The following is a 13,048-nucleotide window of genomic DNA, read 5'->3' as shown; positions in this document are numbered from 1 at the left end:
ACAACGTATACTATCTACCACCTGCCTATCTGAGATAAAAGCTGGACTGAGTACAGGGCATGACACATTTTAGCCTGTCATCACTCTAGTCTATCAGTCAGGCAACAATGTTAAGATGATCTAAGTAAAACTGAAGTTTACCAGTATCTACCAGTCTTAATCCTACCATTTACAGTGTAAAAATCATAACCAAGTCTCAAGCATACAATATATTCCCTTTGCAAACTCCATTATTCGTAGGGAAAACAAATTCAGAGCTGGTGGTGTTCTGAACTTTATACATAGGCACAAGCCACTGTGATCAAGCCTCAGCCAAAGCTGCCTTGTACATTAGAAATAGGCTATCTTCACGCCTATCATTCACTATGACTGGAAATACATCTATACTATGCCAAAACCTCTTTTCTTGAGTTGCGTTGCAGTGGAAAAGCTCTGAAGCTTATTCTACCCTGATCTGCTGGCCCAACCAACCTCCTGTTTGCCAAACCAGGAGTCACAAATAAGAAACCAAGACATTCAGAAAGAGTGTGCAAGTAGTTTCCAATGTTTTCCCACTTGTTCTTCCTTCCCTGTTATTCCCTCAAAAAGAACTCAAACTGGTAACATTCACCAAAATACAAACTAACTTAGAGAAAGACATTGATGGCCCCACCATAAAGTACTTGAAATCACCAAAGAAACAGAGCAGCCCAGTCCCTACATTCACTACTCCGGAGACTGATCAATCCATGTAATGTCGATATACTTCCAGTCATAAACTTTACAAACTATCTGCCTCCACATACGCAGGTTAAAAAAAATATCAACCTCTCTAGCACCCAGAACTTGTAAAAAACAATTTTTTCCACAGTGTCAAACCCATCACAAACACCATGTCAATCTGTGAAATACAACCTCATGCTTCCTTTCACCAAGGGACAGAGAAGTTTTGGACTCGGACTTTGCCTTTGACCCCTCCTTTCCACCTTCAGTCTGTCCTTTCTCGGTGTGTACCAATGCACTGGTCAAGTTAAAATAAATCCTTCCCACAGTTGGGATACTATAGCTTTTTATCATGTATTCCACATGGCTGACTGTACAAGTCTTTTTAATCAAAGTGCACATGGACCAAACAAATGGATATATTCCTCTTGCAGCTTCTTAATTATGTATTTAAGTTGCATTTGCCTCCGTAGTATTTACTGGCAGAACAACCTGAAATATAGCCAGCCACCATGTGTACTCTTAAACGCAAATATCCCACCATAATCTAAAGAAAAAAAACTGGCTCACGATCCTGGTCAACTTGACCTTTTTGTCTAGAAAAAGGTTTAGCCACTCCTCTCACATCCCAATGGCTTTAGTCGTGCATCATTTTCCTCCACATTCTATTATATATTCTCCTTTAATAACCAAAGAATAATCCTGAAACAATTTTTCACCTCTTCAATAGATGAAAGGGCTTTCCTCGTCATACTTCACAGCAACACTTCTACTTTCAGATTCGGGTCTACAAATTAGTCGTCCATGATTCCCCACTCCAAGGACATCACAATGATTTCTTCAAGCATGATTAGTTGATGTATCAGGCCTGAAGGTTGAGTGTTACATAACACAAGAAATGTCTCACACATGTCAAAAGTCTTTCATTTTACCTAAACACCACCTGCACATCATTGAAACAAACATTTCATGATATTATTCCAGTAAAAAATCTTTCAACTATCTTTTTTTGTTACTTTTTATCATCACTGACTAAAGCCACATCGAGTAGAAAGTGACCAGGAGTAATACAAACTTTACTTCAAAAGCAAACGCTTAAACGGGCCCTCATTATCAATAGTAACATTTTACATGGGTCCCTCACTAGTGTTACTGAAGCCAAAAACGTACTTCACATCTATCACACCTCCTAGACATTGAGAAATCCCTAGAAAGACAGAACACATATGCCAGAAAATCCTGGTGGCAAATGCAAAAACAAGGTCATGAATGGAATGCTTGAATTAATCTCAGCAACTGGTGATCGCTTGGCCCACATCCCAATCCATCATTTTTTGGTCCACCATGCCACCTCAGCTTGAACCCAGCCTTATGCAAATCATTTTTCCCTCTGCTCCTTATGGGAACAGTTCAGCCGGGACTGTCAGGCCCTCTCTGAACAGAGCACAAGCAACCTAGGACCGGTTTCGCACGGGATGCTGCTCCAAGCGATTGCCAGAGTTGAGATGAATTCAAGCATTCCATCTATCCATCCATCACCTTGTTTTTGAATTTGAAGCACATCCTGGCGCTCATCCTTCATGTGTTCTTTTTGGTCTTCTTCGACAATCTGCAGGACAGTTTTTCATTCCCCACAAATGCTTCACTTTGATTACATACTTTTATTCCCTAGAGCTCAATCAGGATATTCTGGAAAGTGATTTCCTTCTATGACCCAAAACAAGAATGTAAATAGTTTGGCAAAGAAAGTGTCTACTCTGCACAAAAACAGTTTTCTAAAGTAGACAAAATATGCGAAACAAAAACAAAATTCCTTTCATGACCACAATTCTACTGGGATGGCACATCTGACAAGACAAGCACTATCAACAGTATTTCATTGGTCTGCAATCCATAAATATGCAACCATTTTTAGTCAACAAAAAAAGTTCGGTTTTGCACATAACTATTTAAAAAAAATAACAAAGTCCATTAACAGAAATAATCTGTTCATTATTTGGTATTGAAGCACACTTTTCTGCAGCCAAAAGAATGTTTTGAGCTTATCTCTGCCTCACCAATAGTGATGCTGAGAAAGCTAACTTATGTAGGCAAATGTTAGAATTGTCCAAGTTTAATTTGAAGATCACTGCTGTGCAAGCTTTTGACCTTAACATTCTTATTTTTGGACAAACGGAGCATGGAACTTTGAAAATCAGAAGCAGAAAGGGACAGTCAAAGCTGCATCCTAAAAAACTGGAACAAACCCCAAAAAGCAGTAAATGTGCCGGAATCATCAGTTCCAAAAGCAACTTAATATGACAAATAGAGCTGAGAACACGTGCTCCAATGAGCATGCCTACCACCGCACTAATATGTGGTAAGGAATGTGTTTACAAAATAATGTTCACATTAAACCTAAACATATCAAAGACAATTCTTAAAATGTAACCCCAGTCGTAGCTAGAATAGAGGAAAATCTATTTAGATGACTGTTTAACCAACTACTCCACTGGCACATAATTCTTGAGACAACCTTCATATCTGCACTTACAGAAATGCAGATGTTCCATAGAAAACGTAAATATAAATACTAAACAGTGCAACTGAGATGTCTTTACACCAAAAGTATCAACATGTGCCAACACTGAAGGAGATGCAGAAATGCCAAAACAAGACAATTTAGAAATATACTGTAGATTTAAATGTTTAAAAGTTCCAAATGACAGTCACAAATACTAGTGAAAGAGTTTAAAAACACAGAGGCATTGAATGTTCTGGCTAACATTCAGGCAGTATACCATGAAGGAGAGTTATATCTGCTCATCAACTGATGCTTGTCTAAGACAACGCAGTTACTCTTGAACAATGTATTCCTGCCAATAAAGAGTAAAATTACTAGCTCTTTCCTACCATAGATATTATCACAATGCATGGATCCCAAGATCTACAGTTAGACCTGAAATGATGAAAAGGAATAAAGTAAAGTGTACATACCGCCATGGTTTCAGTGGTCTGTTCCTCAGACTTTAGGTGAGAGGCTGTGGCTTCATAGTCCTCCAGTTTCTTTGTAAGAGTCAGAACCTCCGAACCCTGCTGAGTTAGCTTTTGTTGGAGCTCTCTTATCTCATCTGCAAGACCATTTTCCTTTTCTTTGTAGCTGGGCAGCAGGGTCCAAAGCTCGTTTTGTGCAGAGCGCAGAGTCTGCAGTTCAAACACATTTTCCTGAACTTGGGCTTGAAGTTTAGCAGAATTAGCCTGAAGACTCTCAATTTCCCTGCAGTAGCTCTCGTTTTTCTGATGTAGGTCTCCCAGTAGTACAGCTTGCTTTGTGCTCTCTATTCGGAGAGTCTGAAACTGCTCTGCCTCACTCTTGAAGAGCATCTCTCTCTTTGAAAGCTCTGCCTGCAGCTCAGCCACCTTAGCAGTCATGTACTCACAGTCAGTCAGTTCAGATATCCTTTGCTCTTCCAAGGTCTTCAGTTGCAGCTCTCTCTCTATCAGAGTGGCTTCTTTCTCCCTGAGCATGTCCTCAAGTTCCTGAATCCTAGAAGTAAGGTTGTCTATCTCAGAATTCCTCTGTGACAAGTGTGTCCTCAGGAGGTCATATTCTTCATGAAGGGCACTGTAGTTCAACCTTAGAGATTCAATTTCCTGGAGCTGCTGACTTGCTGACATCTGCACATTTTGAAGATTCTGCTCCAAAATGTTCATCTTAGTCCTGAAATGCGAATCCTTTTCTTCCAACTCAAGTCGCAGAGTGTCTCGAGAAGAGCTTACTTGGTCAAACTCGTCCTGCAATGCCTTCAGGGCAGACTCCAAAACCTCTTTTCCCTGTTGCTGGCTGTCTCCAGATGACCTCTGTGACCCTTTTCTGAGCTCATCCTGAAGGTTTTCTGCTGTCCCAAGCCCCAGCTCATCGAGGTGATCCTGACTGTCACTGACTTCATGACGGATAGGACCTAGAAGTGCCAGCTCTTGCTGCAGTTTCTCAATCACTTCATGCAGCTGTTCGACCTCCTCATCCTTATCCCTGCGTAATCGTTCTTGGTCCCCACGAAGGTGCTCGATGCATGATTTTAGGTCCTCCATCTCAGCATTCTCTGGGTCAACAACCTAGAGAAGAAACAAAAAAGGAATAACCTGTAGGAAAGTTTCTTGACCACAGAACCTTCATTAGAAGTTTGACTTAGCCATTTCACATTAACAACTGAAGAATCTATTATATTATAAAAAGGGTCAGGATCCTCATCTGATGCTGCTGAGACGATACCAGAGTATCTGAATAAGTAAAAGACCAAATGTAGGATACGTAATTAAAGAATCCTGAAAAAAATAATGCATGCTAATTTTAGAAATGTGGAATACCGTTTCTGCAGTTACTGGAATTCTGTAAAATGAACATATGTTGATGTGTGAAATATGTAATTGGCATATCTAGGAGCTCATCTTTGGCTACAGCACAAAACTAATGAAAAATATGTGATAAAGAAGGCCCCATTAGCTTTCACCTATGCAAGTGGTGCTTTAATTCAGATGTGATTTTATTACAAGGTATTGCTATCTGACCACTTCCATTTTAACAGAGCCCACTTTCAATTAATAACAAGAATGCTCACATTTTGTTGGCTGAACGTCTTTCCTATAATGCGAGTGAAAAACAAAGTAACAATTTTATTTTGACATCTGTACCAAGTTCTGAGAAACTTGGCTTTTAGAACATATATCTATACTTTGGGGTTCCGGTCATTACAGTCCTACTCCTGATATCGATTGGGGAAGCCTTAGTTTACAAAAATGCCTGAACAAAGGCCTTAGAAGTCTCCTGACAAAAAGAGGTACCACAGTAAAATGGGAATAGGAGTTCTTGGAAACACCACAGATAAAGCATATCTAGAGTACTCTGGGTCAATAATAATAAATTCGATTTTTAAGCTACGTTGCCGAGTGGGGCACATGAATGCCATGTGACAAATGCTAAATGTTTACCAAATGGGTTACGTGACTGCCGGTTTCTGAGAATTAGCATGTCTACTTATGCTCTAAATTGATAATATTCAACCGAAATCTTCAAATTCAAAAACATTATCTATCATTTTGAGAGATTTTGGGACAGCAATGTAATTTGTGCACTGAAACATTAAACTAGATTGCAATAAGTTTACATTAAGCAAAAAATAGACAACCAGACCGTTTTAGCACAAACTGATAAAGCAAACAAGCACTGCCCTTTATTATTTGTATACCCCCATCACCCATGTTAAGAGGAGTGACAGAAAATTAATTTTCCAAGCAGAAAGGGGTATGGATGCACTTTTACATTCTAAAATACCAGTTACTTTTTAGCGTCAAACATTTGAACTAAAAGGCCATAAGAAATATGTAGGAGCCATTGACTAATGTAGACAACCTTCAAAGGTAAAGTTCATTTCAAGAAAAGAACGAAATGGTACACTAATAATCTCAATTTTCATGGTTATAGTAAGTCCAATCACCTACTACAGAAATGAAAGCAAATACGGCACAAGAAATAAGCCAGTGGGCAATGATACTTCAATGGATCTATTTTATGGTGTACATTTTGTAATGGTTCGTTACCTGTTTGTCAGCTGAACGCTTCAGCTCATTCTGCAATCTGAGCAGCTGCTCATTCAGGTGATCTATCTCTTGATTTTTTTCTTCAAGCAAAAGATGAGGGAACTGCAGAACGGGTGATGTCTTCCCCTCAGAATCCAAGCACAAGCGTCCACGGAGGCTGCTGAGATCATCCTGCAGGATAAAAACAATCTTGGTGAAAGGCATCACACCTTTCAGGACAGGGAACATTCAACGCTAGCGGTAACAGACAAATTACTTACCTTCAGTAATACTCTTTCAGATGTATTGTCTTTCCCTCTCAGGCAATCTGTCACTCTGCCAGTATCCTTTGCCCTTTCTCACCCAGCCAAAGACGAAGCCTAGACCCTAAGAGAGCTCTGAACATTTACACTGAAATGCACTAGGGAAGGGTGAACAATCAACTCTTCATTGGGTTCTTCGAGGCAAAGAAGGGTAGGGCAGTGCTAAAACAGAACATTTTCAGCTCTATTGTACTTTTTTATAAATAAATTGCAACAGACTGGCCAGGAAACAGCCTCTGGAAGGCCTGCGGGCCCGCTCAACAAGAGCCAAGGCTGCCACCACTGTGCTGGCGCTCAGAGTGCCTGTCTTGGACATCTGCCAGGCTGCTACATGGGAGTCAGTCTACAGGTTCACAAAGCACGAGCACTTGGACGGCCAGGTCCAGCAGGAGGGGCATTTTGCTTGTTCAGTCCTGCATGGTTTTCTGGCCAGAGTCATTCCACAGACCAACCAGCTGGGGAGGTACTACTTTGGTATGTATTGACAAGGTGAGGAATCTGCGGTTAGAAGTATCCATCAGAAGATCAAGTTACTTATCTTAAAAAAAAAAAAATTCTGGTGGATACTCTAACTGCAGATTCCTCATTGACCCACCCTCCATCTCACCGTATGGAAAGGACTCCCTTAGTCCATATTAAAAAGATTCAGCTTAGAGGCCTGCACAATGACAGACTGAAGGCTCCACGCCAGACAGCGCGGACAAGTATCAGAAAGAAACAGACACTGACATACAGAGGTGGAGATTATACGGGCCCCCAACGTTCCTGCTGGGGCAGGATGCATCAGGCATGACGAGGAGTAATACAACACCCTCTACCGGTGTGCAAAGAAACTGCAAAAAAAAATAATAATAATGTATGCACCCAATGTGGCACCTGGAAGATAACACATTGTTTAATAAATTAGTCAACAGCATTAAACAAATTAACTTTAAAACATTTGTTCCACTTCTAAATATACTATCTCAGCATGATTACAAATCCATTGCTACATTCAAATTAAATGAGCTTTTTCAGTTGCTTATTAGTTTTTCTCTTTGTGAATACTATTTTAATCTAGACAGCATTTTCTAGATTGGTTTTGCCATTGCTTTGTCCAAAACAAACTTGACAACAGCAAAACACATAGAAAATACTAAGTATAAAGGATGATCATTTGTCCACAGAGCATGCTCTTCCACACTTTAAATTCAGAGCGGCCTTCAGACTTCAATTGACTAGGATGGTATTCTCTTTGATTTTTCATAACTGATCTGCTCTCCCAGGTTCGCAGTAACTTCTACTGCTGGCAGAGAAGTAGTCCAAACCAACCAACCGTCTACATACGGTAGATGAAAATTCTCTGGCTTCAAAGTAAAGTTGCAACCACTGTCATCCTACTTGGGAAATACTCTGGGAGCAGACCACAGGTAAAGTGGAAGGTCCTTCACAGGGAAGTGCCTATTCCCCACAATGAAGTATGGACATGAAAGCATGCAGATATAGCAAGTATTGAATACCACTATTGGAACAGTGGGTAAACCTGATGCACCACAAGTGCTTAGGCCTCAGTTAACAGGAAGTGAAAAGGGCAGATGTTTCCCTGTAGAGCAAAAACCTCCACTGCATTTTTTTGTAAAGCAGAGGAGGGGAAAAAACCTTGATGCCCATTTCAGGGGTGAGAGTACTACAGGACTTGAGGTTGTAGTTATTATATACAATGTCTATCACTCATTTGTCTCAGACTGTGGCACAACTTAAGTTGGGATCACATCTCTTCCCCCCCCCCCCCACCCCCTATGAGAGTAAAGAGCTGTTACATCACAGATGTTTGTTTTTTGCTCTATGTCTTGCCCCGAACAAAAGGCATTCAAGTTGTTAGCTCAGATGATTTGCTGACTTTTCCAGTATGTATTAGGAACACGCTTGTTATTGTTTTGTGACTAATGGTTTGATCTTTACATTCTTTTCCTAAATAACTTATCAATTGTTTCACATGTTTTTGTATCGATCCTCAGTATTTCGTTTTCAATGTCTTCATAATTGTGCATACTAAACAAAGATGATATCTGCTAAATGACAAAGCAAAGATTTTTTATTGTTTTTGGGCCAGGTGTTAAGAGGCGAGAAATGCCAAACTGAGATAAGCCATCCTCAGCGCCAAGTTACTGCCAGAGCCTGAGTGGCCAACAGTGCAACTGATTTTGAGGATCTTATATTCTTGTTTGTAGGATTCATCCCTTTAACTATCTACTGAAAATGCTCTCAAAGATCCATAGGTAGAAGATCTGTAAACTATCTGAGACCATTCCCTACAGCTTGGATGAACCTTCTACAAAGGGTAGAAGAGCTGGAAACTCGAAGAGTAGTGCAGACTATCGGACAGGTCTTTGTTTTTTTTTTTTTACCAATGACATCTGTGTTACTGAGCTCTGTCAGAAGGAACAGTAGAAGTACATGAGACTAACTGCAGAAACGATCGGAAAATTTAAGATTTAAGACGCATTCGCTCAAACCAAGAGAAACTCCTAGCCAGGGGCTCTGGACAACCTCTCCCAGTGAATCTTAGTTGATTTTAGCAGGGCTGAAGTTGTTTATGTGTATAGTGCAGGTTGCTACAAATCAGTAATAAAGTCGATAGGGGTTCTACTGATACATTAAGTTCCAGAGTCTCAATGATTATTGATGTTTCGGTTTGTGAAATTGCAGAGTTCATGTTTAGTTTCCTAATGCCTCTGTTCTTTCAAATGCTACATTATCATCCGCTTGAAAGAGTCTGGTGTTGAACAAATCTGGCGCCTGTGGTATTGTCCCCAATTGTAATTGATATCCTAATGAGGGCTACAGTAGCGTTTCTTCATATAGACCTCTACCACAGAGGACAGACTGGGGGTTCTTGAAGTCTTATTCTGAAACTGCCTCCGAAGTGGTCCAAGCAACTGACATTTTGGAGTTCAAGATACAAACTAGCAACAATATAACATAATGAAGCTGGATTAAGCTGTCTATCTCCTCATTGTTGTCTTTATTGTGGAGAACATGCTCAAGGCCTTTAAGAAAATTGAAATCAGACCTAAAAATTGCCTTCATCTTCTTGAAATACTGACTCCAAAAGCAAGAAAACCGGAGTAGTGTCATCCTCAATCTGAAGATGTGTTGGGGTGACTGCATAGCATGACAAAGGACATACCCATTAGAGAGCCCTTGTCACAGAATGGGGAATCCCGTTTGGTGCCAATATATCTAAGGTAGACAATGTGTGGGTCATGACCGACATCTGTTGGCAACAAGTGAGAGATGGTTTAAACTTTGACAGTGAGTGAGGGTGGATGGAGGGTGGCAGAGACAAGCATAAAAACGAGTGATAGAAAAGAGACAGCTGGTTTGTGGATAGTTAATACATTGCAATGTAATGTTTTAAGGAGGTGCACCTTCAACTTGCTCCTTATTTGGACCAGTGTTATGGCATTCCTTATAAATACAGGTATGTTATTCCAGATCCTGGGTACTTAGACAGAAAATGTCTCCTGCCTTGTTTTCTCTTTTTTTATACTTCTTAGTCTGCCGTTTGATGTTTTCCTGGCTGTAGGTGTGTATAGACACACCAGAGATGGTGAGCCTCTCTGCAAGATAAGCAGGGGTGGTGATCATAGTAGCCTTCTAAACTATGCAGCTGGTTTGAAGATGGTGTGGACAAGCAAGGGGAGACAATGTAGGATAGGGTGATGTGATCATATTTCTTAAAGTCCTGAAATAGAGATTCTGTGCCTTAAGGCGTGCTACTGTGGATAAAAGGGCTCAAAAATATATCACTGGAGTACATGAATAACAAGTTACTTGTCTTCGGTAACGCCTTAGTTGGTAGAGACTATCTACTTGCAGATTCCTTACCTTAGAATTATCCCCAAATGTTACACTGGATCCAGAAATTTTTATCCAGTAATAACCCTTTCTGACGGTAGGTGGTCATTCGCGTCAGATGTGAAATGCACAGTGCCCATATAGGTGCCACCCCAAAGTGCTCACGTCAATTTCTTTTCACAACTTTTCACGCCAAGAGCGCGGAGCTATGAACAACAAGTCACTTACTTTCAGTAACGCTTTATCTGGTACAGACCATATCTAGCTGCAGATAGATTTCTTACCTTTGAATTCTCCCCAGACATCAGGCTGGATCTGGAAGATTTTTTTGACCAGTACTCCTGCCAGCCATTAGGAGGTATCGATCAGTGCCGGATCTGACGTAGCAGGTCCTATATAGGCGTTGCTACAGACGTCATTAAAAAAATAGTTTTTAACAACTTTACATGCCAGATGGGCAGAGCCATAAAGAAACTGACAACTGGTGTGTCAAAACTAAAGCCCTGAAAGGGGAGTCCCTGCCCCTAAAAATCAGTTGTGAGTGGGAAGGATAGGTGGCTCAGTGAGGAATCTGCAGCTAGATAGGCGTTACCAAAGGCAATTAACTTGTTCATCTGGTGGAGACTTTTAGCTGCATATTCCTTACCTTTGAATAGATTCCCAAGCAATACCATCCCCAGAGTTGGTTTTGCAAACTAAGATCATACTAGAAAGTCCTGCAGAACCGAACAGGCAAAGTGTCCGTACCTACGGCCCTGATTGTCCAGACAGTAGTGTTTTATAAACGCATGTGGAGATGTCCAGGTTGTCGCCCGACAGATGTCGAGGACTGGAACACCAACGCAGTGGTCACAGCTTTAACTTGGTTAGAATGAGCATTCAAACCCTCAAAAGGGTTGCTTTTTGGCGAGTTCATAGCAGATCTTAAGGCAGAGTATGACCCATCTGGAAATGAACTGCTTCTGCCCTGCCCTTCTTTGCACAGAAATACCCTACAAAGAGTTGGTCATCTACACGGAACTCTTTTGTATGATCAAGGTAGAACGCCAATGTTCTCTTTAGGCCCAGGCGGTAGAGTCTCTTCTCTTCCTTAGAAGGATGTGGGGGTTGCGTAAAAAGAAGGTATGGTGATGGATTGGTCTACATGGAGTGGCGTAACCACTTTTGGCAATAAAGAGACCCTAGTGCGAAGCATCACTGTCAGGATGGACGGAATGGAAGGAGGCAAATGCCTCAAGCTCACTCTGAGCAGATGTAATGGCCACAAGGAAGGCAGTTTTGAAAGCCAGTAGCCTGAGAGGACAATTGTGGGGAGGCTCGAAAGGAGCGCACATCAGAATTGTCAAAATCTAAATCAGATCCTATTGGGGTATAATAAATAAAGATGGAGGAAAGACTTGTGTAAGACTTCTGAGGAACCTATACACAGTAGGGGATTTAAACAAGAAAGGATGATCAGGCAACCACAAAAAAGAAGAAATATCAGACTAATAACCTTTAAGAGTTCCCATAGCAGAGCTCTGTTGGGCCAGGGAAAGGGTAAACAACAAAACCTCAGAGAAAGGGGCAGAAAGGGAGTCAGACTTGTCTGTGAACCATGCCACGAATTTGTTCCAACAAAAGGCATATACCATTTTGGTGGAGCGACGCCTGGCTGCCAAGATTACGTTACAGACTAGGGCGGGAGGTCAAAATCTGTCAAGTGGCACCGCTCAACCTCCACCCAAGACGGTGGAGAGTGGACATGTTAGAGGGCAGAATCCTCCCCCACTGCTGCAACAGAAGATCCTCCCACAGGGGCAGTCTGATCAGAGGATCAATGGACATACTCAGTAGCTTGGGATATCAGAATCTTTGTGCCCAGTCCGGAGCCACAAGAATTACGTTGGCCCGGTCATTCTTGATCTTCTTGAGAACTCTGGGCAGAAGTGGTATGGACGGAAAGGAGTACACGCGGCCAGAGTTCCACTTACACCAAGAGATTGCTATCATGGAAGCTCCAACACACAAAACTGCTTACGTTGTGCATTCTTAGTGGCAGCAAATAGATCTAACCAAGGCTATCCCCACTGCTGAAAGAAACCTTGTGCCACCTCCAGATGGAGACGCCACTTGTGATCCGCTAGGCATTTTCAACCAAGCTTGTCTGCTCTGGTGTTCAGGGATCCTGCAACATGTTGAACCACCAGGGATATGCCCTGCTGTTTCAGCCACACCCAGATGTGCGGAGCTTCTTGACAAATGGACCACGACCTCACCCTGCCCTGTTTGCTGCAGTACCACATAGCGGTGGTGTTGTCTGTTAACACCTTCACCATCTTTCCCTTGATAGGAAGAAAAAAGGCTTAATGCCAGCTGGATCGTATGGAGCTCCAACAGGTTGATGTGGATTCCAGACTCCGCCAGAGACCAGATGCCTCATCACCACCTCTCCCAGAAGGCCACCAAATGCCAGGAGTGGCACATCTGTCACTACTGTCAGATCTAGTTGGGGTAAGGGAGAGGAATCCGCCTCTGACCCCAATCACAGCTCGGTAACCACCACTGCAGATCTTTTGCTGTTCCTTCTGAGATCTGGACCTCCTTGTAGAGATTCCCAGGATGCTGCACTCACTGGAACTTCAGGT

At 41.8% G+C, this 13,048-nt stretch overlaps 1 protein-coding gene across 1 annotated transcript in view; it reads right to left on the bottom strand.

The window, feature by feature from the left end:
• Positions 1-13,048, bottom strand: part of LOC138285504 (pericentrin-like) — a 542,361-nt gene that overhangs the window by 320,199 nt on the left and 209,114 nt on the right. The window contains exons 12-13 of the mRNA XM_069225495.1: positions 6,280-6,450; positions 3,679-4,797 (exon numbers count right to left, since the gene is read on the bottom strand). Of these exons, the coding sequence (XP_069081596.1) occupies positions 3,679-4,797; positions 6,280-6,450 (1,290 nt within the window). The remainder of the gene's footprint in view (positions 1-3,678; positions 4,798-6,279; positions 6,451-13,048) is intronic.

This window comes from Pleurodeles waltl, chromosome 3_1 (assembly GCF_031143425.1).
Source record: "Pleurodeles waltl isolate 20211129_DDA chromosome 3_1, aPleWal1.hap1.20221129, whole genome shotgun sequence".
NCBI classification, from domain to species: domain Eukaryota; kingdom Metazoa; phylum Chordata; class Amphibia; order Caudata; family Salamandridae; genus Pleurodeles; species Pleurodeles waltl.
Note: the sequence above shows the minus strand (reverse complement) of the source record. Positions and strands in the feature narration are given on the sequence as shown.